The 24,280-nt window shown below is 44.8% G+C and overlaps 1 protein-coding gene across 7 annotated transcripts in view; it reads right to left on the reverse strand.

The window, feature by feature from the left end:
- Nucleotides 1–45: 45 nt before the first annotated feature.
- dmxl1 (Dmx like 1) overlaps nucleotides 46–24,280 on the reverse strand; it is a 63,359-nt gene continuing 39,124 nt past the window's right edge. For 4 of the 7 annotated variants that reach the window (XM_082968697.1, XM_082968693.1, XM_082968694.1 and 1 more), the window contains exons 27-45: nucleotides 24,024–24,100; nucleotides 22,694–22,815; nucleotides 21,687–21,938; nucleotides 21,164–21,354; nucleotides 19,540–19,685; nucleotides 19,353–19,438; nucleotides 18,924–19,125; nucleotides 16,272–16,389; nucleotides 15,846–15,908; nucleotides 8,142–8,228; nucleotides 7,553–7,674; nucleotides 7,146–7,284; nucleotides 6,960–7,020; nucleotides 6,640–6,767; nucleotides 6,263–6,340; nucleotides 5,615–5,706; nucleotides 5,408–5,460; nucleotides 2,415–2,632; nucleotides 46–2,156 (exon numbers count right to left, since the gene is read on the reverse strand). In XM_082968697.1, the coding sequence (XP_082824823.1) occupies nucleotides 1,932–2,156; nucleotides 2,415–2,632; nucleotides 5,408–5,460; nucleotides 5,615–5,706; nucleotides 6,263–6,340; nucleotides 6,640–6,767; nucleotides 6,960–7,020; nucleotides 7,146–7,284; nucleotides 7,553–7,674; nucleotides 8,142–8,228; nucleotides 15,846–15,908; nucleotides 16,272–16,389; nucleotides 18,924–19,125; nucleotides 19,353–19,438; nucleotides 19,540–19,685; nucleotides 21,164–21,354; nucleotides 21,687–21,938; nucleotides 22,694–22,815; nucleotides 24,024–24,100 (2,460 nt within the window). In that variant the 3' untranslated portion in view covers nucleotides 46–1,931. The remainder of the gene's footprint in view (nucleotides 2,157–2,414; nucleotides 2,633–5,407; nucleotides 5,461–5,614; nucleotides 5,707–6,262; nucleotides 6,341–6,639; nucleotides 6,768–6,959; nucleotides 7,021–7,145; nucleotides 7,285–7,552; nucleotides 7,675–8,141; nucleotides 8,229–15,845; nucleotides 15,909–16,271; nucleotides 16,390–18,923; nucleotides 19,126–19,352; nucleotides 19,439–19,539; nucleotides 19,686–21,163; nucleotides 21,355–21,686; nucleotides 21,939–22,693; nucleotides 22,816–24,023; nucleotides 24,101–24,280) is intronic. The other 3 variants (XM_082968696.1, XM_082968699.1, XM_082968698.1) reach the window with 3 other exon arrangements.

Below are 24,280 nucleotides of genomic sequence, written 5' to 3' on the forward strand. Positions count from 1 at the left end.
GATAAGCTTTAATACCCTTTAATCAAGGTTCCAAACAGACAAGTGTACGTTACATTAAGTTGCTTTATTATATTACACTTGTAAATCTGACTTAACATATTCATAAAATTAGCTTTCTGAGCATATTCACAGTGTAAAGGAAGAAAAACATGGAACCCCTATTGTATATGATGGTTCTAGTTAAATACTCAACCCTTGTCTGCGATGGCTATAAACCTAGACGTTATAGCATATTGCACTAAGCAATTTGTATCAGGAAATTAACATATCTCCTACGCATCGTTGATTAAAGATTTTATTCAATTACTTTGCAATGAGTATGCAGTGAAATGTGTTTTACAGGGACAGCCATAGTTGTACTGCACCCCGGGAGGAAATTAGGGTTAAGTGCCTTGCTCGAGAGCACACAGATTTTTCACCTCAGTGATTCGAACCAGCGACCTTTCGGTTACTGGCCCAACGCTCTAACCATAAATCAATGTACTTTGATTCTTATGATATTAACCATCTGCCCCTGGAGGAAATTAAACAAACCCAATTCTGCATCATGATCAGACAGTATTGTTTAAAACACAATCCATAAATATTACTGGTATTTCACAGAATTGTCTTCATAAAACATCACAGTAAAGTTGTGAGGTGTAGTTTGTTCTATTTACAGAATGCAATAACTATTTTATCAAGAAAGCTTTTCTCCAGCTTATACCCCAAATATAGATTTTTCTACAGCAGCTATGTGACAGTATGTCAAGGGGGTGAAGTTATTGGGAATAATCGATATCACAATATACATGGGCCTAGATTCAATCTATAAATTTATAAGGTCATTTCCTGAAGGCAATGCATTTTGTAAAAATAAAAATCTATTTTTATTCGTCAAACCACACAAGTACCCCACTAAGGCAGCCAAATTCTGATTTTTTTTTAACCAATCATAAGCTCTGAAAATATCAGATGTGATTGGTCAAAAGACCAATTAGTGGAAAAAAGATAATTGGGCTGCTTGTCAAAATGCATCCTAACTGACAAGCTAGTTAACTCCATAATTTAAGTGACTTATCTATGCATCTGTGGTTGATTTGGGGATGGGAGGAGGAAAGTGCTGTGTTGGAATAAAACAATTTCATACTCAAGACACCCATTCAAATTAGTGCTCTCTTTCTCTTATTGGCTAAAGAAAAGGGCGCTGACGTGGTGTTACTATATGCTTCTTGATAGTTACAGCATTCTGTCTAAAATAATCAAGGGGAAGAACAGACCAATTATATTGGTGTCCCCTGATAAGTGGGTCCTTATTAAAGCTACGAGTGTACCTCAATAAGATGAAGATCACTTGATTGGTCAATTGCACACAAGGTCCAACCAAAACTAAATACCACTCAACAATACCTAGGGGAAATGGGTGCAGTACCAGTATGAGTTAAATATTTATAAGGACACATCACCACTGTTTGAATCTAGACCACAACAATACTAAACAGAATATTCTACTTAAGGCTTGGCTTGCTCTCTGGGATCTAAACTATGCACCGCATATCATTTTACCTTATTTATGAGCAAACAAAGCGAATTCCTTATGATTCGATAATGTGCTTTATATCAACTGGCCTTAACAACTCAAGCAAGCAGGGATGTCAGTATTTTAGTCTTAAAATGGATGCAGAGCACTGTAGAAACACCTGACATCCCAAATCATACACTGCACAGATAATCTCATCTCTACACGACTCATCTTGACATGTAAGATTCCAATATGATGATTGCCTTAGAAAAGTGATCACTGGTGAGAGGAGGAAGCTTGCGTCCGTTTTTGAGTGTCCTCTCCTTGTGCAGACAGACAGTCAGTCCCTCCACACTCATCTTGCAGTAACTTGTGCAAACAAAGGCAGTCTTGGTCACGTAAACCACAAGCTGAGGCTGTGCTCGGTTAGCTAAATTATGAACTTGACGTCGTTCTTCAGGTTGCCATTGTTGACGCTGAAGCGGTCAGGGAGAATCCTCATCTTCATGGTACCATCGGCGCCACAGGAAAAGATGTGGTTGGCCGGGCCCACCTCGATCTGCATCACGCCCGTGCCCAGATTCCGGAACAGGGACTGACGAGCGTGTTCGTTGGGGAACTGATGCAGTAAGCACTGCGTGGACAGGCTCCACACCTGCAACAACGCACCACAGTCAGGGTTGGAGCTAAAGTAACCTTTTTGTTATACTTGCATACGATTTATCGATTTAAATCTTTAACATGCAAATATCTATTGTAATCCTGATTTTGCAATAGGCTGCTCACACCACCCTACTCCCCTTGAACCTCCCAAAGTCCACCCATAAACCCACCCTATACCGATCCTTGACCCATCCTAACCCAGTCACCTAGAAAGAATAAACAAACAACAGGTGCAGTGAGGGGAGGGCACCTTGATGTTGCCCTCGGCAGAGCCGCTGATGAAGCTGCCCTCGGTGGGGTCCACGGCCAGGGCCTTGACGGGGGAGTCGTGGGCCTGGAAGCTCTGGCGCTGGTGCCTGTGGGGGAGCTCCAGCACACTGATCCAGCCCTTCCTGCCACCTGTGATCAGCAGCTGCTGCCTGGCGGCCAGCGACAGCACCGTGGCCCCCGACTCATGACAACTAAAGGCTGCAGAGAGAGGAGGGGCAAAATAGGAACAACTTAAATGTAGCTAACTTGGCCACTCTGTATTATTATTGATGATGTACTGCCTTCAATAGAAAGAGCCAGTGTTGGAGGACTCACCGTGCACTAGACTGTTAATAGTGTTGTGGAGGACTCACCGTGCACTAGACTGTTAATAGTGTTGTGGAGGACTCACCGTGCACTAGACTGTTAATAGTGTTGTGGAGGACTCACCGAGCACTAGACTGTTAATAGTGTTGTGGAGGACTCACCGTGCACTAGACTGTTAATAGTGTGTTGGAGGACTCACCGTGCACTAGACTGTTAATAGTGTTGTGGAGGACTCACCGTGCACTAGACTGTTAATAGTGTTGTGGAGGACTCACCGTGCACTAGACTGTTAATAGTGTTGTGGAGGACTCACCGTGCACTAGACTGTTAATAGTGTTGTGGAGGACTCACCGAGCACTAGACTGTTAATAGTGTTGTGGAGGACTCACCGTGCACTAGACTGTTAATAGTGTTGTGGAGGACTCACCGTCCACTAGACTGTTAATAGTGTTGTGGAGGACTCACCGTGCACTAGACTGTTAATAGTGTTGTGGAGGACTCACCGTGCACTAGACTGTTAATAGTGTGGTGGAGGACTCACCGTGCACTAGACTGTTAATAGTGTGGTGGAGGACTCACCGTGCACTAGACTGTTAATAGTGTTGTGGAGGACTCACCGTGCACTAGACTGTTAATAGTGTTGTGGAGGACTCACCGTGCACTAGACTGTTAATAGTGTTGTGGAGGACTCACCGTGCACTAGACTGTTAATAGTGTTGTGGAGGACTCACCGTGCACTAGACTGTTAATAGTGTTGGAGGACTCACCGTGCACTAGACTGTTAATAGTGTTGTGGAGGACTCACCGTGCACTAGACTGTTAATAGTGTGGTGGAGGACTCACCGTGCACTAGACTGTTAATAGTGTTGTGGAGGACTCACCGTGCACTAGACTGTTAATAGTGTTGTGGAGGACTCACCGTGCACTAGACTGTTAATAGTGTTGTGGAGGACTCACCGTGCACTAGACTGTTAATAGTGTTGTGGAGGACTCACCGTGCACTAGACTGTTAATAGTGTGGTGGAGGACTCACCGTGCACTAGACTGTTAATAGTGTTGTGGAGGACTCACCGTGCACTAGACTGTTAATAGTGTTGTGGAGGACTCACCGAGCACTAGACTGTTAATAGTGTTGTGGAGGACTCACCGTGCACTAGACTGTTAATAGTGTTGTGGAGGACTCACCGTGCACTAGACTGTTAATAGTGTTGTGGAGGACTCACCGTGCACTAGACTGTTAATAGTGTTGTGGAGGACTCACCGTGCACTAGACTGTTAATAGTGTTGTGGAGGACTCACCGTGCACTAGACTGTTAATAGTGTGGTGGAGGACTCACCGTGCACTAGACTGTTAATAGTGTTGTGGAGGACTCACCGTGCACTAGACTGTTAATAGTGTGGTGGAGGACTCACCGTGCACTAGACTGTTAATAGTGTTGTGGAGGACTCACCGTGCACTAGACTGTTAATAGTGTTGTGGAGGACTCACCGTGCACTAGACTGTTAATAGTGTTGTGGAGGACTCACCGTGCACTAGACTGTTAATAGTGTTGTGGAGGACTCACCGTGCACTAGACTGTTAATAGTGTTGTGGAGGACTCACCGTGCACTAGACTGTTAATAGTGTTGTGGAGGACTCACCGTGCACTAGACTGTTAATAGTGTTGTGGAGGACTCACCGTGCACTAGACTGTTAATAGTGTGGTGGAGGACTCACCGTGCACTAGACTGTTAATAGTGTTGTGGAGGACTCACCGTGCACTAGACTGTTAATAGTGTTGTGGAGGACTCACCGAGCACTAGACTGTTAATAGTGTTGTGGAGGACTCACCGTGCACTAGACTGTTAATAGTGTTGTGGAGGACTCACCGTGCACTAGACTGTTAATAGTGTTGTGGAGGACTCACCGAGCACTAGACTGTTAATAGTGTTGTGGAGGACTCACCGTGCACTAGACTGTTAATAGTGTTGTGGAGGACTCACCGTGCACTAGACTGTTAATAGTGTTGTGGAGGACTCACCGTGCACTAGACTGTTAATAGTGTTGTGGAGGACTCACCGTGCACTAGACTGTTAATAGTGTTGTGGAGGACTCACCGTGCACTAGACTGTTAATAGTGTTGTGGAGGACTCACCGTGCACTAGACTGTTAATAGTGTGGTGGAGGACTCACCGTGCACTAGACTGTTAATAGTGTGGTGGAGGACTCACCGTGCACTAGACTGTTAATAGTGTTGTGGAGGACTCACCGTGCACTAGACTGTTAATAGTGTTGTGGAGGACTCACCGTGCACTAGACTGTTAATAGTGTTGTGGAGGACTCACCGTGCACTAGACTGTTAATAGTGTTGTGGAGGACTCACCGTGCACTAGACTGTTAATAGTGTGGTGGAGGACTCACCGTGCACTAGACTGTTAATAGTGTGGTGGAGGACTCACCGTGCACTAGACTGTTAATAGTGTGGTGGAGGACTCACCGTGCACTAGACTGTTAATAGTGTGGTGGAGGACTCACCGTGCACTAGACTGTTAATAGTGTTGTGGAGGACTCACCGAGCACTAGACTGTTAATAGTGTTGTGGAGGACTCACCGTGCACTAGACTGTTAATAGTGTTGTGGAGGACTCACCGTGCACTAGACTGTTAATAGTGTGGTGGAGGACTCACCGTGCACTAGACTGTTCATTGGATTCACCAATGTATCCCAAAGACACACATTCCTATGGAGACAAAACAAAGCATTACTTACAGCGCATTAGACCAACTGAAACAGGCCCTCCATAACATCAGCCCATTTGGTCCCCAGTGAAGTGATAGAGAGGTTTGATCACATGGCTCTGTAGCAAGGCTACGTAGCAGGGCTACGTAGTGTACCTGTTGTCTGTTGACAGCCCTGCTGTGGCTATGAGGGAGGATGAGCCCACAAACACAAAGTCGTGAGCCGTCTTATTATGGCACTGCAATGTCTGTGGAGAGAAGAACATCACCAATAAATAACAACAACAACGCTTCCAGACAGTAGGAGGCACAGCTAACTGCCAAAATAAAGGAAACACCAACATACAGCGTCTTAATAGGGTGTTGGGCCACCACTAGCCACCAGAACAGCTTCAATGCATCTTGGGATAGATTCTACAAGTGTCTGGAACTCTATTGGAGGGATGCGACACCATTCTTTCACAACAAATTATGTTGGAAAATGCTCCAGAGTCTCCGATAAGAGTTCAATTGGATTGAGATCTGGTGACTAAAACGGCCATGACATATGGTTTACATCGGTTTTATGCTCATCAAACCATTCAGTGACCAGCCTTGTCGTGTGGGGGGGGATTTGTCATTCTGCCCATCATTTTTATACATGACCCTAAGCATGATGGGATGTTAATTGCTTAATTAACTCAGGAACCACAATTGTGTTGAAGCACCTGCTTTCAATATATGTTGTATCCTTCATTTACTCAAGTGTTTCCTTTATTTTGGCAGTTACATGTAGACAGAGACAGACGAGTGCTTTGTTCCTACCAGGTAGGGTTTAGGGGTGTTCCCAGTCGTATTGGTCTGCCATAGACGTAGGGCTCCGTCAGCGTCAACGATACCAAACTGGACAACACAGCCAAGAGATGACCATATTAGGAAGATCATTCAAATAGGGAGTAAAAGTAATGTCCAGCAACTACATCCATTCCTCAGCAGTAGCCAAGTTGTTTAGGGACTGAGATGGGCGGGGAAAACGTTACTCGGTGGATAATTCAATGTAAACTAAGTGTGTTCCAAATGGCACCCTATTCACTTAACAGTGCACTACTTTTGACCAGATTGTTATGAGCCCTGGTCAAAAGTAGTGCACTATAAAGGGAAATTGGGAATAGGGTGCAATTAGGGAAGGAAAATGTAGTCACCTTGTTTCCTTGGTGGTTGAATCGTATCCGTGTGACTCTGGAATTGCCTGGACTTCGGAAGCAGATGATCTGCTGAGAGTGGCCCCACTCAAACATCCGGACACTTCCGTCCTGCGCTCCTGTTAAGTCTGAGGGAGGGAGGGACTTGGTAATCAAAACCACAACAATAGGATTCTCCAATCCCAATGTAGTACTGACAATAAAAGGACTTGTGTATATTCTTGGAATATTAGCACAAGGCAAGGATGATAACACATAGCTAGCATGTGTGGCAGTTTCAGTCATTGTATACAAGCAGGAAAGAAGCCACATCTACTTACAGTAAGGCAAGGTTGGGTGGGAGGTCATCCTTCTCACGTTGTTGATGTTCCTTTTGATGAGCTGCACCAGGAAATAAAAGGACAAGATATTTGACAAGACATGCTAGTAGAATGTACTGCATTGTGCTCAATATCAGTGGCAAAAGAAAAGAAAAGGAACCGCAGTAAAAGCTCTATCGGTCTCACCACGGCAGCGCCTCTCCCCGTCTGCAGGCCCCCGAGCCAGGGCATGTTGATGGGCGTCCCTAGGCTGCTGTGGGTGTAGGGGGTGGTGCCGTGGAGGGTGTTGAAGTCATCCCGGGCCTGGATCACCAGGAAGTCATCACTAGTGTGAGAGTGTGTGTGTGTGTGTGTGTGTGAGAGAAGAGTTTGAGAGGACACTCCCAGACAGAACAGTATTAACACAGTGCTGACTGCATCCAAGAGCTAAGCTTGAGGCTTTTACTTCTTGCCAATCTGAACATCTCTGATATGGTCAATAGGAGGTATTCAGCAGCCAAATCACAGGTAGGGACACAGAGGGACACTCAGTTACTACACAACTCTAGAAAACACTTTATTTTCTTGTTTGGGTAATTGAGATCCGAGCTCACCCTTTGGCCTCGGCCTCGGTATCGTCGTCGATCCACGTCAGAATCTGAGTGGCCAAGATGGAGGACACGTCCAGTTCCTGGATGTCATGAGTGGAGGCCATGACTAAGCAGTTCCGATTAGCCTGGGACACAGAGAGAATAGAGAAAGAGGAGCGAGAAAGAATAGAGAGAAATCCAAATCAGTCCTTCCACTTCACACAGCCTACATGTGTAGAACAGACGTCTCCTGTGGAGAACATGTGTAGAACAGACGTCTCCTGTGGAGAACATGTGTAGAACAGACGTCTCCTGTGGAGAACATGTGTAGAACAGACGTCTCCTGTGGAGAACATGTGTAGAACAGACGTCTCCTGTGGAGAACATGTGTAGAACAGACGTCTCCTGTGGAGAACATGTGTAGAACAGACGTCTCCTGTGGAGAACATGTGTAGAACAGACGTCTCCTGTGGAGAACATGTGTAGAACAGACGTCTCCTGTGGAGAACATGTGTAGAACAGACGTCTCCTGTGGAGAACATGTGTAGAACAGACGTCTCCTGTGGAGAACATGTGTAGAACAGACGTCTCCTGTGGAGAACATGTGTAGTACCTTGTTGATGGCGAAGGCGGTAATGATGTCCGAGTCCTTGTGGATGATCCGGGCCTTGCCTCCGGGGTAGCCCAGATCTGCCTCGCTCTGTAGAGCAACGCATGAATCATTACACAGTCTCTGCATGTCTGAATCATTATACAATCTCTGCCCGTCTGAATCATTACAGTGTGACCTAAAGGAAGTGGTGGGAGATGAATGGACGACGCATGCCTGTCTGCAGTAGCAGGGTGTGTATCTCTAACAGAGCCTTGCCTCAGGGCTACAGGGTGGGAGACTAGAGCATCAAGAACCCACAGTTATCAGGATTAGTGCCATTTTCAACCTCTAGAGACAATGCTCAGCACATGAGGCTCAGCAAACCCACTGAGATGGGCGTCTTATTGTATAATATAAAAGGGGTGTATTGACACAAGACGGCGAACGGAGGATGGAGGCTTTCACAGAACATTAGGTTGAATTACATTCTACATCACAATTATTTAAAATGGTAAATACCACATTTCCTCTCAGAGTGTTCGGCTTGACTATGAAATCTAAATATGGTGACTTGCCATTTTCACATAGTACTTATCTTAACCCGACGAACATTCAACGTGACACTCTGGGCCTGCTAATCAGAACCTATTGGACTTCATGACAGTCTCATTCTCCTCTGCACATTCTGTGGAATTAGTGACGAACTATTGCAACTTAATCACTGTATAGACTAGGAAAAGGCTTTATCACAGAACATGCATTTCATGTCATTATTTTACCGTTCAATAATTCTGAAAGTGTTATTTATGGTTCTATTAAGTAAAATCACACCATATACCCTCAAGACCGTATATATAGTGAATGTTGTCTTAGATCTAGTCTACTGTATAACATTCAGATAAAAGCATGGCAATGTCTTTCATGTAGCTCTATACCATGACAGTATAAACATTGTTTGATTCTTTATGAAGCTGTTCATTACAAAATTCATACAAATCTCAGATTGCCTAATGAAAGCAATGCACATGCATTTGTGATCCAACTCTTGTGAGCTCATGCTAACAAGATTTCAATAAAACCAATGCAGCTTTTTGAAATGAGCCAAATTGCTTAACTAATTGGTTCAATTATTTCAAGAAACTTGGGAAATTTGCCAAATGAATAATGCGCTGGGAAAGTGTGACATACACTTCCGTATTTTATTTGTTCCGTTTTTAAATGGACTTCAAGTGCAAAATGCACAAAATGCAATGTAAAACCTTCATAAAATGCATTAGGTTGAAGTAAATTAATTCACTAATCTAATTTGATATACAATGCATCTGGAAAGTATTCAGCCCCCTTGACTTATTCCACATTTTGTTACGTTACAGCCTTATTCTAAAATGGATTACATTGTTTCTTCCTCCTCATCAATCTACACACAATACCCCATAATGACAAAGTAAAAACCAGTTTAGAAATGTTTGCAAATGTATTAAAAATAAAAAATAAAATATTACATTTACATAAGAACGTTTGAAAAGGCACACACCTGTCTATATAAGGTCCCACAGTTGACAGTGCATGTCAGAGCAAAAACCAATCCATGAGGTCGAAGGAATTGTCTGTAGAGCTCTGAGACAGGATTGTGTCGAGGCACAGATCTGGGGAAGGGTACCAAAAAATGTCTGCCGCATTAAAGGTCCCCAAGAACACAGTGGCCTCCATCGTTCTTAAACCACCAAGACTCTGACCGGGCGGCTGGCTCTAGGAAAACTGCGCAATCGGGGGAGAAGGGCGTTGGTAAAGTAGGTGACCGGTAGCGCAGCGGTCTAAGGCACTGCATCTCAGTGCAAGAGGTGTCACTACAGTCCCTGGTTAGAATCCAGGCTGTATCACATCCGGCCATGATTGGGAGTCCCATAGGGTGGTGCCAATTGGCCCAGTGTTGTCCAGGTTTGGCCGGGGTCGGCCGTCATTGTAAATAAGAATTTGTCCTTAACTGACTTACCTAGTTATATGATGGTTAAATGTAATCATTATTTTTGTTTTAACCCGATGGTCACTCTGACAGAGCACTAGAGTTTCTCTGTGGAGATGGGAGAACCTTCCAGAAGGCCAACCATCTCTGCAGCACTCCAATCAGGCCTTTATGGTAGAGTGGCCAGACGGAAGCCACTCCTTAGTAAAAGGCACATGACAGCCCGCTTAGAGTTTGCCAAAAGGCACCTCAAGACTCAGACCATGAGAAACAAGATTCTCTGGTCTGATGAAACCAAGATTGAACTCTTTGGCCTGAATGCCAAGCGTCACGTCTGGAGGAAACCTGGCACATCCCTACGGTGAAGCATGGTGGTGGCAGCATCATGCTGTGGGGATGTTTTTCAGTGGCAGCGACTGGGACACTAGTCAGGATTGAGGCAAAGATGAACGGAGCAAAGTACAGAGAGACATCCTTGATGAAAACCTGCTCAAGAGCGCTTCAGACCTCAGACTGGAGCGAAGGTTCACCTTCCAACAGGACAACGACCCTAAGCACACAGCAAAGATAATGCAGAAGTGGCTTCGGGACAAGTCTCTGAATGTCCTTGAGTGGCCTTGCCAGAGGCTGGACTTGAAGATCTCTGGAGAGACCTGAAAATAGCTGTTCAGCGACGGTCCCCATCCAACCTGACAGAGCTTGAGAGGCTCTGCAGAGAGGAATGGGATTAAGTCCCCAAATACAGGTGTGCAAAGCTAGTAGCGTCATACCCAAAAAGACTTGAGGCTGTAATCACTGTCATACAAAGTACTGAGTAAAGGGTCTGAATAGTTATGTAAATGTGATTGTTTTTTTATTTGTAATAAATTAGCAAACAATTCTAAAAAAAAATGTTTTTTTTGCTTTGCCCTTATGGAGTATTGTGTGTAGATTCATAAAAATAAATAAAACGTGTGATCAATTTTAGAATAAGGCTGTAACTTAAAATGAGGAAAAAGTAAATGGGTCTGAATACTTTCAGAAGGCACTGTGTGTGTGTGTGTGTGTGTGTGTGTGTGTGTGTGTGTGTGTGTGTGTGTGTGTGTGTGTGTGTGTGTGTGTGTGTGTGTGTGTGTGAGATACATACATAAACTCAGCAAAAAAAGAAACGTCCCTTTTTCAGGACCGTCTTTCAAATATAATTCGTAAAAATCCAAATAACTTCACAGATCTTCCTTGTAAAGGGTTTAAATGCTGTTTCCCATGCATGTTCAATGAACCATAAACAATTAATGAACATGCACCTGTGGAACGGTCGTTAAGACACTAACAGCTTACAGACGGTAGGCAATTAAGGTCACAGTTATGAAAACTTAAGAGGCCTTTCTACTGACTCTGGGAAAACAACAAAAGAAAGATGCCCAGCGTCCCTGCTCATCTGCGTGAATGTGCCTTAGTCATGCTGCAAGGAGGCATGAGGACTGCAGCTGTGGCCAGGGCAATAAATTGCAATGTCTGCACTGTGAGACGCCTAAGACAGCGCTACAGGGAGACAGGACGGACAGCTGATCGTCCTCGCAGTGGCAGACCACGTGTAACACCATCTGCACAGGATCGGTACATCCGAACATCACACCAGCGGGACTGGTACAGGATGGCAACAACAACTGCCCAAGTTACACCAGGAACGCACAATCCCTCCATCAGTGCTCAGACTGTCTGCAATAGGCTGAGAGAGGCTGGACTGAGGGCTTGTAGGCCTGTTGTAAGGCAAGTCCTCACCAGACATCACCGGCAACAACGTTGCCTATGGGCACAAACCCAACGTCGCTGAACCAGACAGGACTGGCAAAAAGTGCTCTTCACTGACGAGTCGCGGTTTTGTCTCACCAGGGGGTGATGGTCGGATTCGCGTTTATCGTCGAAGGAATGAGCGTTACACCGAGGAGCAGTGGAGCGGTGGAGGGTCCGTCATGGTCTGGGGCGATGTTTCACAGCATCATCGGACTGAGCTTGTTGTCATTGCAGGCAATCTCAACGCTGTGCTTTACAGGGAAGACATCCTCCTCCCTCATATGGTACTCTTCCTGCAGGCTCATCCTGACATGACCCTCCAGCATGACAATGCCACCAGCCATACTGCTCGTTCTGTGCATGATTTCCTGCAAGACAGGAATGTCAGTGTTCTGCCATGGCCAGCGAAGAGCCCGGATCTGAATCCCATTGAGCACATCTGGGACTTGTTGGATCAGAGGGTGAGGGCTAGGGCCATTCCCCCCAGAAATGTCCGGGAACTTGCAGGTGCCTTGTGGAAGAATGGGGTAACATCTCACAGCAAGAACTGGCAAATCTGGTGTAGTCCATGAGGAGGACATGCACTGCAGTACTTAATGCATCTGGTGGCCACACCAGATAGTGAGTGTTGCTTTTGATTTTGACCCCCCGTTTTTTCAGGAACACATTATTCCATTTCTATTAGTCACGTGTCTGTGGAACTTGTTCAGTTTATGTCTCAGTTGTTGAATCTTATGTTCATACAAATACTTACACATGTTAAGTTTGCTGAAAATAAACGCATTTGACAGTGAGAGGATGTTTCTTTTTTTGCTGAGTTTATATACATACATATAAATAAATAAAGTGCCAGTCAAAAGTTGACACCTACTCATTCCAGGGTTTTTCTTTATTTGTACATTGTAGAATAATTGTAAATACATCAAAATTATGAAATAACACATATGGAATCATGTCGTAACCAAAAAAAGTGTTAAATACAAAATATATTTTGATTGATTTAAGATTCTTTAAAGTAGCCACCCTTTGCATTGATGACAGCTTTGCACACTCTTTGCATCCTCTCAACAAGCTTTATGAGGTAGTCACCTGGAATGCATTTAAATTAACAGGTGTGTCTTGTTTAATGTTAATTTGTGGAATTTCTATCCTTCCTAACCCTACCTTGTCACAACTCAAATGATTGGCTTAAACGCAGAAGATGGCCCTATTCGGTAAAAGACCAATTCCATATTATGGCGAGAACATATCAAATATGCAAAGAGAAACAACAGTCCATCATTACTTTAACCTGTTGGGGCTAGGGGGCAGTATTTTCACGGCCAGATAAAAAACGTACCTGATTAAAACTGGTTACTACTCTTGCCCAGAAACGAGAATATGCATATAATTAGTGGATTTGGATAGAAAACACTCTAAAGTTTCTAAAACTGTTTGAATGGTGTCTGAGTATAACAGAACTCAAATGGCAGGCCAAAACCTGAGAAGATTCCATGCAGGAAGTGCCCTGTCTGACAATTTGTTGTCCTTCTGTTGCATCTCTATCGAAAATACAGCATCTGTGTTGTTACGTGACACTTTCTAAGGCTTCCATTGGCTCTCTAAAGCGTTCAGAAAGCGGAAGGACGTGTCTCCTGTCTCTGGGCAAAGTACAGCAGCATAGTTTGTAAGTGGCCTGCCTGGGGACAGTGAGACTGATGCACGAGACTTCTCCATTTTTTTCTTTCAGTCTTTGAATGAATACAACGTTGTCCGGTTGGAATATTATCGCTATTTTACGATAAAAATAGCATAAACATTTATTTTAAACAGCGTTTGACATGCTTCTAAGTACGGTAATGGAATATTTACAATTTTTTTTGTCACGAAATGCGCTTGTGCGTCACCCTTCGGATAGTGACCTGAACGCACGAACAAAACGGAGGTATTTGGATATAACTATGGATTATTTGGAATCAAAACAACATGTTGTTATTGAAGTAGAAGTCCTGGGAGTGCATTCTGACGAAGAACAGCAAAGGTAATCCAATTTTTCTAATAGTAATTCTGAGTTTAGGTTGCCCCAAACTTGGTGGGTGTCAAATTAGCTAGCCTGTAATGGCCGAGCTATGTGCTTTCGCCGAAAAGCTATTTTAAAATCTGACATAGCGTTTGCATAAAGGAGTTCTGCATCTATAATTCTACATCTATATAATGTATTTTGTCAACGTTTATCATGAGTAATTTAGTTCACCGGAAGTTTTCGGTGGGTATGCTAGTTCTGAACATCACATGCTAAGGTAAAAAGCTGTTTTTTTATATAAATATGAACTTGATTGAACAAAACATGCATGTATTGTATAACATAATGTCCTAGGAGTGTCATCTGATGAAGATCAAAGGTTAGTGCTGCATTTAGCTGTGGTTTTGGTTTTTGTGACATATATGCTTGCTTTGAAAATGGCTGTGTGATTATTTTTGGCAGGGTACTCTCCTGACATAATTTAATGTTTTGCTTTCGCTGTAAAGCCTTTTTGAAATCGGACAACGTGGTTGGATTAACGAGAGTCTTATCTTTCAAATGGTGTAAAATAGTCATATGTTTGAGAAATTGAAGTTATAGCATTTTTGAGGTATTTGTATTTCGCGCCACGCGATTCCACTGGCTGTTGACTAGGGTGGGACGCAAACGTCCCACTGGCCCAGAGAGGTTAAGACATCAAGGTCAATCAATGCGGAAAATTTGCAGTCACAAAAAGCATCAAGCATTATGATGAAACTGGCTCTCATGAGGACCACCACAGGAAAGGAAGATCCAGAAGTATCTCTGCTGCAGAGGATAAGTTCATTAGAGTTACCAGCCTCAGAAATTGCAGCCCAAATAAATGCTTCACAGAGTTCAACACATCTCAACATCAACTGTTCAGAGGAGTCTGCATGAATCAGGCCTTCATGGTCAAATTGCTGCAAAGAAACCACTACTAAAAGACACCAATTAGAAGAAGAGACTTGCTTGGGCCAATTAACACGAGCAATGGATATTAGAGCTGTGGAAATCTGTCCTTTGGTCTGATGAATCCAAATTTGAGATTTTTGGTTCCAACCGCCATGTCTTTGTGAGACGCAGTGTAGGTGAACAGATCTCTGCATGTGTGGTTCCCACCGTGAAGCATGGAGGAGGAGGTGTGATGGTGCTTTGCTGGTGACACTCTCTGATTTATTTAGAATTCAAGGTACACTTAACCAGCATGGCTACCACAGCATCCTGCAGCGATATGCCATCCCATCTGCTTTGCGCTTAGTGGGACCATCATTTGTTTTTCAACAGGACAATGACCCAACACACCTCCAGACAGTGTAAGGGCTATTTGAAGGAGAGTGATGGAGTGCTGCATCAGATGACTTGGCCTACACAATCACCCAACCTCAACCCAATTGAGATGGTTTTGAATGAGTTGGATAGTAGAGTGAAGGCAAAGCAGCCAACAAGTGCTTAACATTTGAGGGAACTCCTTCAAGACTTTTGGAAAAGCATTCCAGGTGAAGCTGGTTGAGTGTGCAAAGCTGTCATCAAGGCAAAGGGTGGCTATTTAAAATATATTTTGATTTAAGACCTTTTTGGTTACTCCATGAGTCCATATGTGTTATTTCATAGTTCTGATATCGTCACTACTTTTCTACAATGTAGAAAGTAGTAAAAATAAAGAAAAACCCTTGAATGAGTAGGTGTGTCCAAATGTTTGACTGGTATTTTCTACATTGTAGAATAATAGTGAAGATATCAAAACTATGACCGTGTTTTTATGTATTTCATGATATAATCTTGAAGTCCAGTTAAAAACAGAAAACGCGGACATGGAAGCGGACGCGGAAATAGATTACATTTTCCCAGCGTTAAAACACAGGTGTCAATTAAAAACAGGGAAAAAAACTGAAATGATTTTACTGGTCAATGAACATGATAATTACAACCCATAAACCCCCACCACCAAAATGATCCAAAGCAGTACCTGGTTACAGCTAGGCTCCTCCATCCCTGAACATTTGTCATTTTCATTGTGGTCCTCAACCGACTTAATTATTTGAGAAGCCCCCAAGACATCAGACAAAACAATGTGATGAATCATGCAGAGTCAACAGGAAACACAATCTAGAATTAGACGGTTAATTATCAGGGTTTAAGAACAATATTATTCACCAGAAATCCATAAAGTAAAAGGCAATTAGGATATAAATACAGGAACCATGCAAAACAAAAGCATAAATGCGTCAACAGGGATAGAAAAAGTTAATGACTCTCTCTGGGACTAAAAATGATGTTTTAGGTATTATTCAATGGGAGATGTTATTCAGTGACAGTATGCAATGTGTCAGTGCTCAGACTGCTCAGCTGTCTGCATGCGGTGGGTGGATGGGTGAAGTGGAGCGGTAGCTACCTCGTTTTGGTCTCGTTTTTTGGTGAAAATATTGCGGATGAACGTTTCCTGCACCTCTTCCTGTTTGACCAGGTACTGCCACAGCCTCTTCACAGGCAGGGCAGAGTGGTGACTGGACCTGTAGCCACACAACACTCCCCTCGGTTATACAGCTCACTTACAAAAGGCATTTATGACATTGTGTGGATCATATCAGAGTGTACCGAAAACCTACATTTACAGCAGTGGTCACTAACCTTTTCGGAGACAAGATCACTTTCGATGTCAAAAAGCAAGCCTAGATCTGACACTCAGATTTATTTTAAAAATGACTTGTAATGCGCATATGCAATATTAACTTAATAAAAACATTTCTGTAGGAATGTTTTGTGCAGTAGGACTGATACATTATCACAGCATATTGACTATGCTTGGTCTGCCAATATTGTTCTTCTCAGACCATATTATATTTTAAAACTCAATCTTTTATAACAAATTAGATCATTTGTTGTATCAGTTGGGAGGCACAGCTGAGAATAAATTGAAATAATTAGCTTTTTTATTTTACTGGACTGATGGTCAGTCTCAGTGGTGGGAGAGAAAAGCAGAGGGTCCATCTCTTTTTCTCTGGTGAAACTGACCTGAGAGAGGAGACACTGTCTTCCACTTGACGGCCCAACTTGAGACAACACATTATTTCTGTCTCATGCACAAATTCATGTTGTTCCTATGACCAGAGAAAGTGAAATATCCCTTGATATTAAAATATACACGACAAGCTGCTAATAATACAAAATCTGGCCTATCGATATACTTGGCTACTCATGTACTGCAGCTGCAGTGCTGGTTGTAGCGTGAGTGGAAGTAGCGAGAAACACGTTTTATGTTTTGCAAAAGTGCTGAATAAAAACAGTGTTAACAGAGTTGAGTAAAATGTAAACATGAAGTCACTCATAGAAACAGCAGCTCTTTGCTGTATTGTTTGACAGTCGCTCTCTGGTCATGGTTTTAAAAGTTATGAGATCTCACGTAAGCTTGTATCAAACTCTACTGTTGGGTGGTGAAAGCTGTATGCATGGTATTTTGAGCTAACCGACTGGCCAGAGCAGTAGGAGCACTTGATTTAGCTCTCCTGATCCATCTGGTAGGTGGAGTTTGTCCCTTCAGACAAATGAAATGGTTCAAAATGGGAACACTTCGCCTACCTAGCGCGGAGGGCCTCTGAATCAAGTGCACCTACCATCAACCTCGCAAGACGAATAGAACAAAAACAATAGCACGCAAGGCTTTGGGCGCGTTCCTCTGCCCAGGCGTTGCTGATGCTTGCCAGATCTTATAATGACTGGATAGGTATTTTACGTATCAGCTAACCCCATCATATGTTATAGCAATCTGTCAGTCGATGACGTGGCATGTAACCTCTGATCAGGGGACCAGCATCGTTGGCTTTTCTACAGAAACGCCTTGATGGCCGACCAGGAACGCGCCTTGATGGCCGACCAGGAACGCGCCTTGATGGTCGACCAGGAACGCGCCTTGATGGCCGACCAGGAACGCGCCTTGATGGCCGACCAGGAACGCGCCTTGATGGCCGACCAGGAACGCGCCTTGATGGTCGACCAGGAACGCGCCTTGATGGCCGACCAGGAACGCGCCTTGATGGCCGACCAGGAACGCGCCTTGATGGCCGACCAGGAACGCGCCTTGATGGCCGACCAGGAACGCGCCTTGATGGCCGACCAGGAACGCGCCTTGATGGCCGACCAGGAACGCGCCTTGATGGCCGACCAGGAACGCGCCTTGATGGCCGACCAGGAACGCGCCTTGATGGCCGACCAGGAACGCGCCTTGATGGCCGACCAGGAACGCGCCTTGATGGCCGACCAGGAACGCGCCTTGATGGCCGACCAGGAACGCGCCTTGATGGCCGACCAGGAACGCGCCTTGATGACCGACCAGGAACGCGCCTTGATGGCCGACCAGGAACGCGCCTTGATGGTCGACCAGGAACGCGCCTTGATGGCCGACCAGGAACGCGCCTTGATGGCCGACCAGGAACGCGCCTTGATGGCCGACCAGGAACGCGCCTTGATGGCCGACCAGGAACGCGCCTTGATGGCCGACCAGGAACGCGCCTTGATGGCCGACCAGGAACGCGCCTTGATGGCCGACCAGGAACGCGCCTTGATGGCCGACCAGGAACGCGCCTTGATGGCCGACCAGGAACGCGCCTTGATGGCCGACCAGGAACGCGCCTTGATGGCCGACCAGGAACGCGCCTTGATGGCCGACCAGGAACGCGCCTTGATGGCCGACCAGGAACGCGCCTTGATGGCCGACCAGGAACGCGCCTTGATGGCCGACCAGGAACGCGCCTTGATGGTCGACCAGGAACGCGCCTTGATGGTCGACCAGGAACGCGCCTTGATGGTCGACCAGGAACGCGCCTTGATGGCCGACCAGGAACGCGCCTTGATGACCGACCAGGAACGCGCCTTGATGGCCGACCAGGAACGCGCCTTGATGATCGACCAGGAACGCGCCTTGATGATCAACCAGGAACGCGCCTTGATGATCAACCAGCCGAATGCAATTGACTGGTTGGTGACCACTGATTTACAGAATGTTATGGCAAACATATCAATATACAGAGAATTCCTGTTTGGAGCTCACCTGAAAGGTGTGTTGGAGGGCTCAAACAGGGCTTTGTGTCTGAGGATGGCAGGGCCTGAGGCAGCCGTCTCGTCCAGAGGGTGCGTGGAGATGTACTTGGAGGGCGGCCCCCCGAAGATCTCCAGCCTCTTCAGCAACACCTGCTCCCAGCGCTGGAGGGTCTTCAGCACCGCGTGACACAGAGGAGAGCCCACAGGTAGATCTAAGAGAGACACACAAACACTAGGTGTCATTAACAACAGTACATTCAGAGGCGTGAGACTTCACAAAAAGGGCAGGCAGTTATCTAAAAGGGAGGCTGGTTCAATATCACAGAATCCCTCTCTTAGTTTGGACTTCACAAGCACTAATGCTTCCAACTAAAATTGTCTCCACAAATAGACATTAGTCCAGTGGTTGTGTAGGCTAGTTGTCGTTAGTGTACGGTACCTAGTAGGTCGTGTCCTGCCATGGGGTAGAATGACTTCAGGTTTCCTAGGACCAGCTGGACCATGGCCAGGCGCATCAGACACCAACTGGACACACACACAGAGAGCAAAATCACCATTGTTATGTCCAACCATCACTGACAAGCATAACGTCCATTTGCTTTGATAGTGCTGCCCACCGACTGTACCTGTAGGAGTTGGGATTGGAATGTTCTTGGCTAGGAGAGTTGGGGTCAATGTCTCCAAACTCGTCTTCATCATCATCCTCGTCCTGACTGCCTTGGCTCTCCTCCGAGTCGTACTCCACCCTGCTCTCTGACGGAGGGAGAAAAGGCTGTGGGAGGAGGAGGAGGAGAAAACACTATAAACACAGACATACAGTTGAAGTCGGAAGTTTACATACACCTTAGCCAAGTACATTTAAACTCAGTTTTTCACAATTCCTGACATTTAATCATAGTAAAAATTCCCTGTTTTAGGTCAGTTAGGATTACCACTTTATTTTAAGAATGTGAAATGTCAGAATATAGTAGAGAATGATTTATTTCAGCTTTTATTTCTTTCATCACATTCCCAGTGGGTCAGAAGTTTACATACACTCAATTAGTGTTTGGTAGCATTGCCTTTAAATTGTTTAACTTGGATGTCTGGAGATGTTGCTTCAATATATCCCCATAATTTTCCTCCCTCATGATGCCATCTATTTTGTGAAGTGCACCAGTCCCTCCTGCAGCAACGCACCCCCACAACATGATGCTGCCACCCCCGTGCTTCACGGTTGGGATGGTGTTCTTCGGCTTGGAAGCCTCCCCCTTTTTCCTCCAAACATAACGATGGTCATTATGGCCAAACAGTTCTATTTTTGTTTCATCAGACAAGAGGACATTTCTCCAAAAAGTACGATCTTTGTCCCCATGTGCAGTTGCAAACCATAGTCTGGCTTTTTTTATGGCGGTTTTGGAGCAGTGGCTTCTTCCTTGCTGAACGGCCTTTCAGGTTATGTCGAAATAGGACTTGTTTTACTGTGGATATAGATACTTTTGTACCTGTTTCCTCCAGCATCTTCACATGGTCCTTTCCTGTTGTTCTGGGATTGATTTTCACTTTTCGCACCAAAGTACGTTCATCACTAGGAGACATAACGCGTCTCCTTCCTGAGCGGTATGACGGCTGCGTGGTCCCATGGTGTTTATACTTGCGTACTATTGTTTGTACAGATGAACGTGGTACCTTCAGGCGTTTGGAAATTGCTCCCAAGGGTGAACCAGACTTGTGGAGGTCTACAATTTTTTTTCTGAGGTCTTGGCTGATTTCTTTTGATTTTCTCATGATGTCAAGCAAAGAGGCACTGGGTTTGAAGGTAGGCCTTGAAATACATCCACAGGGTACACCTCCAATTGACTAAAATTATGTCAATGAGCCTATCAGAAGCTTCTAAAGCCATGACATCATTTTCTGGAATTTTCCAAGCTGTTTAAAGGCACAGTCAACTTAGTGTATGTAAACTTCTGACCCCCTGGAATTGTGATACAGTGAATTATAAGTGAAATAATCTGTCTGTAAACAATTGTTGGAAAAATGACTTGTGTCATGCACACAGTAGATGTCCTAACCGACCTGCCAAAACTATAGTTTGTTAACAAGTAATTTGTGGAGTGGTTGAAAAACAAGCTTTAATGACTCTAACCTAATTGTATGTAAACTTCCGACTTCAACTGTACATACATGTTAGAATGAGCTGAATGACTGGGTCTTTCAGAGGGGCGTGGTTTAAGTTAACTATGAACCTGGAAGTGTACACTACTACGGTACCTTTGCGATAAAGTAGTCCCAGATGCTGAGCTCCGGGGGGACAAAGTGCTCTTTGAAGATGGAGGTCTCTTGCTCCACCACAGGGCTGGTTGGGCTGGGGCTCTCTGGCCCCTCTCTGGAGGCACTGCGTGACGACGACGACGACAGCAGCTTGAAGCGCCTGGGCTTCCTATCGAACTCCTCACTGGCTGCTGAGACAACCACACACATGCCATATTTATTGGACATACTGGACTTGCCATTTTTCAAGGTAGTGATGCTTTATATTAGTGCGTAAAACTGACATCATATTATGGATATTAATGAGATGAACAAGAGCTGCAGTGTGTGTAGACTGTTATTACAGCTGGGCTGGAACACGCCTGATTCAACCAATCACAATCTTCAACAGATCTTTGAATGAGGGGTGAAGCCTGCCCACACGGCTCCGAGTTGCCCACCCTTCCAGTTACATCAGCCTCTACATCTGGCGCGCGCACACACACACACACACACACACACACACACACACACACACACACACCTGGAGGTGACTTGGTCTGACTGGGCTTCTCTGTGATGGGGGTACGCGCCCCCCCTCCGAACACAGCCACCCACAGCTTGCTGTTGAGCGGGTGGGCCACGATGCGGAACAGCTCGTTGCTGGAGTGGGTGGCCAGGCCGTGCACAAACAGGCTGAGGAAGACGGCCGTCAGGATCTCACACAGCAACACGGCCAGGCCTGGCTGGCTCTCCTCACCAGCAGAGTTCAACAGGCGGATCAGGGTACTGATACCTGACACACAGAGACCGTGAGGGAGTGAGAGTGAATGAATTGACTAGAATTAAACAACCACTTTATTCAAAAAACATATTTCAGTATGTTGTTCATTAGTCCACTGTAGATGTGGTCCCAATAAATCGTACACTATAAAAAAAAAAAAAAAAAGATGAAGCACTTTCAGTAAAAAGCATCACACTTTTTTGCTTTTTAATGAAAGAACAAAATACTATTTAACAAAATACAAAAATGTGTTTTTGTGTTTAAAGTGATCCTTTAAAAGTTGTATGTTTAGGACTGTGGTGTTAAAAGGGCAATCTGCAATTGCTACATACATTTGACTTATAAATGAATACTAAGTACCCATTGATTCTTGAAGAATATTACTTAGAAATGCTTCATAAGATTAGTTCAACTCTCGTAACCCATCAGAACCCAAAATATATATATATTTTTACTCCAATGTTTGTAAACAATGTAATTGTAAACAAACACTATCGCCTCAAGCCATGGTTAAAACTGTCATTTTGATCTCATGGATGGTCAGTCATTGCATCCCATAGCTGTCTATGAATTTGAGAGTGTTTACATTTCTCCAGACCCATCCCTCAGCTTTTTAGCAAAACAGGGGCGGGGTCTACACTTTGTTATTGCTTGAACCTCAGATCGCCCCTTTAATGTAGCAAACAAGAAATGGTTCTCCAAACAGGATACATGGGGCTCATTTGTGTGAAATGAAGTGAAGACTGGTGGAAGTAAAGTGGGTTTACCTGGCCACTGTGCTGGGTGGGTGTTGGGTAGTACAGTCTCCTCCATGCTCACGGTGCGTACCGGGTGGTGCTGGAAGGAGAGGATACTCTGGTACACTATCCCAGTGAACTGGTTCACATGGCTGGGAGGAGAGAAAGACAAGGAAGGACACCCACGGAGTCATTTAGCAAGAAGGAAGGAGACGTTCCATTAAACAAGGGATTATCAACCAGGGGGAAATGGCGACGTGTACATAGGCCTATATGGAGCAGACTGTAAATGTTTTAACTTCTCTGAATCCAGAGAAGTTTTGCACGGCGGGAGGCAGACCCATTTAACACATAAAACACTGCTGTGGCTCCTCACCCTCTAGTTACAATAAAGAATTCAGGAGATCTATAGATGAAGCGCAGAAGTATATTCTGACATCAAACAGTCTTCTCTAGATATTTAATGAGTTGGGAGGCAGCATGGCGTTCCATCTCTCACGGGGGGGATATATAGCTCTCTCAACATGATGGTTCTATTTCAGTATACTGACGGGTATATTAGAGTGCATTGTATATCTACTAAGTCCTCTATTAAGCTTGCATGAAAGAGCTGATTCCTGTCACATAACACAGAATTGAGTTACTGGAAGTGTACCGGCTAAATCTGCAATATTAGAACATAAAGTGCTTCTTTAGTGGACAGAGCAGGTTGAAAAGGACCGTGAAAGTGTCTGCTGTGCAACAACATAAAAAGCCAGCGTCCAAAGCCTTTCACATGTTCGCCAGATGGAATCACCTACCATGAGTTGAATTTAGAGTCAACGTTTCGACAAACCTCTAGCACGACTGCGGCGTGGGTTTTCATTAGCATAACAAAAGGGGAGTGTTGAATTAGAAAAAGCTAATTTAGTCGGACTGCACCGCTTCATTCTCCACACGAGAGGGGGAACTGTTGGGCACGGCTCAAAACAAAGTCCTTACTCATTTACAGATCTGTGAGCTTTGAAATGCCAAGGTCAGGCGGAGGGCCGGGCGCAGTCACGTGATTCCTATTTTAAGGTCATTCAACTGCTAGATGAGTCAAAGAAAAAAAGCCTTTTCTCTACTTTTTAACGTCATACACTTTTCTCCTTGTAGTAGTACAGCTGTTAGAGAATCAAAAAAACAGGACAATGTTTTAATGATCATTATCACATACATGCACTGACAGGCAGATTCTCAAAATCAGATGCACGGTGCAGTTCAAATGTCTGAACTGTTGCCTAATGTGCATTTCCCAGCATGCTCTTGGTTGTGTGCCGTTCTAGTACAGAGATCAGGAGCACAGATCAAAGTTGGCGGCGTTAGGATTCAGACTAACCTGTGGTTGTGGCCGTCGCAGAGACACTGGTATATGCAGGCGGACAGCGAGGCTGCCAGTGTGTGCATCACATAGATCTGGAAGAGCAGGAGGTGAGGTATTAGACAGACACATTAGGAGCAGCAGAACACTCCCTCCCACCATCAACTACCACCCCTGTCAAATTCACAGCACATTACCGCCCCTGTCAAATTCACAGCACATTACCGCCCCTGTCAAATTCACAGCACATTACCGCCCCTGTCAAATTCACAGCA

This window comes from Salmo salar, chromosome 24, assembly GCF_965601325.2.
Source record: "Salmo salar chromosome 24, fSalSal1, whole genome shotgun sequence".
Classification (NCBI taxonomy): Eukaryota; Metazoa; Chordata; class Actinopteri; order Salmoniformes; family Salmonidae; genus Salmo; species Salmo salar.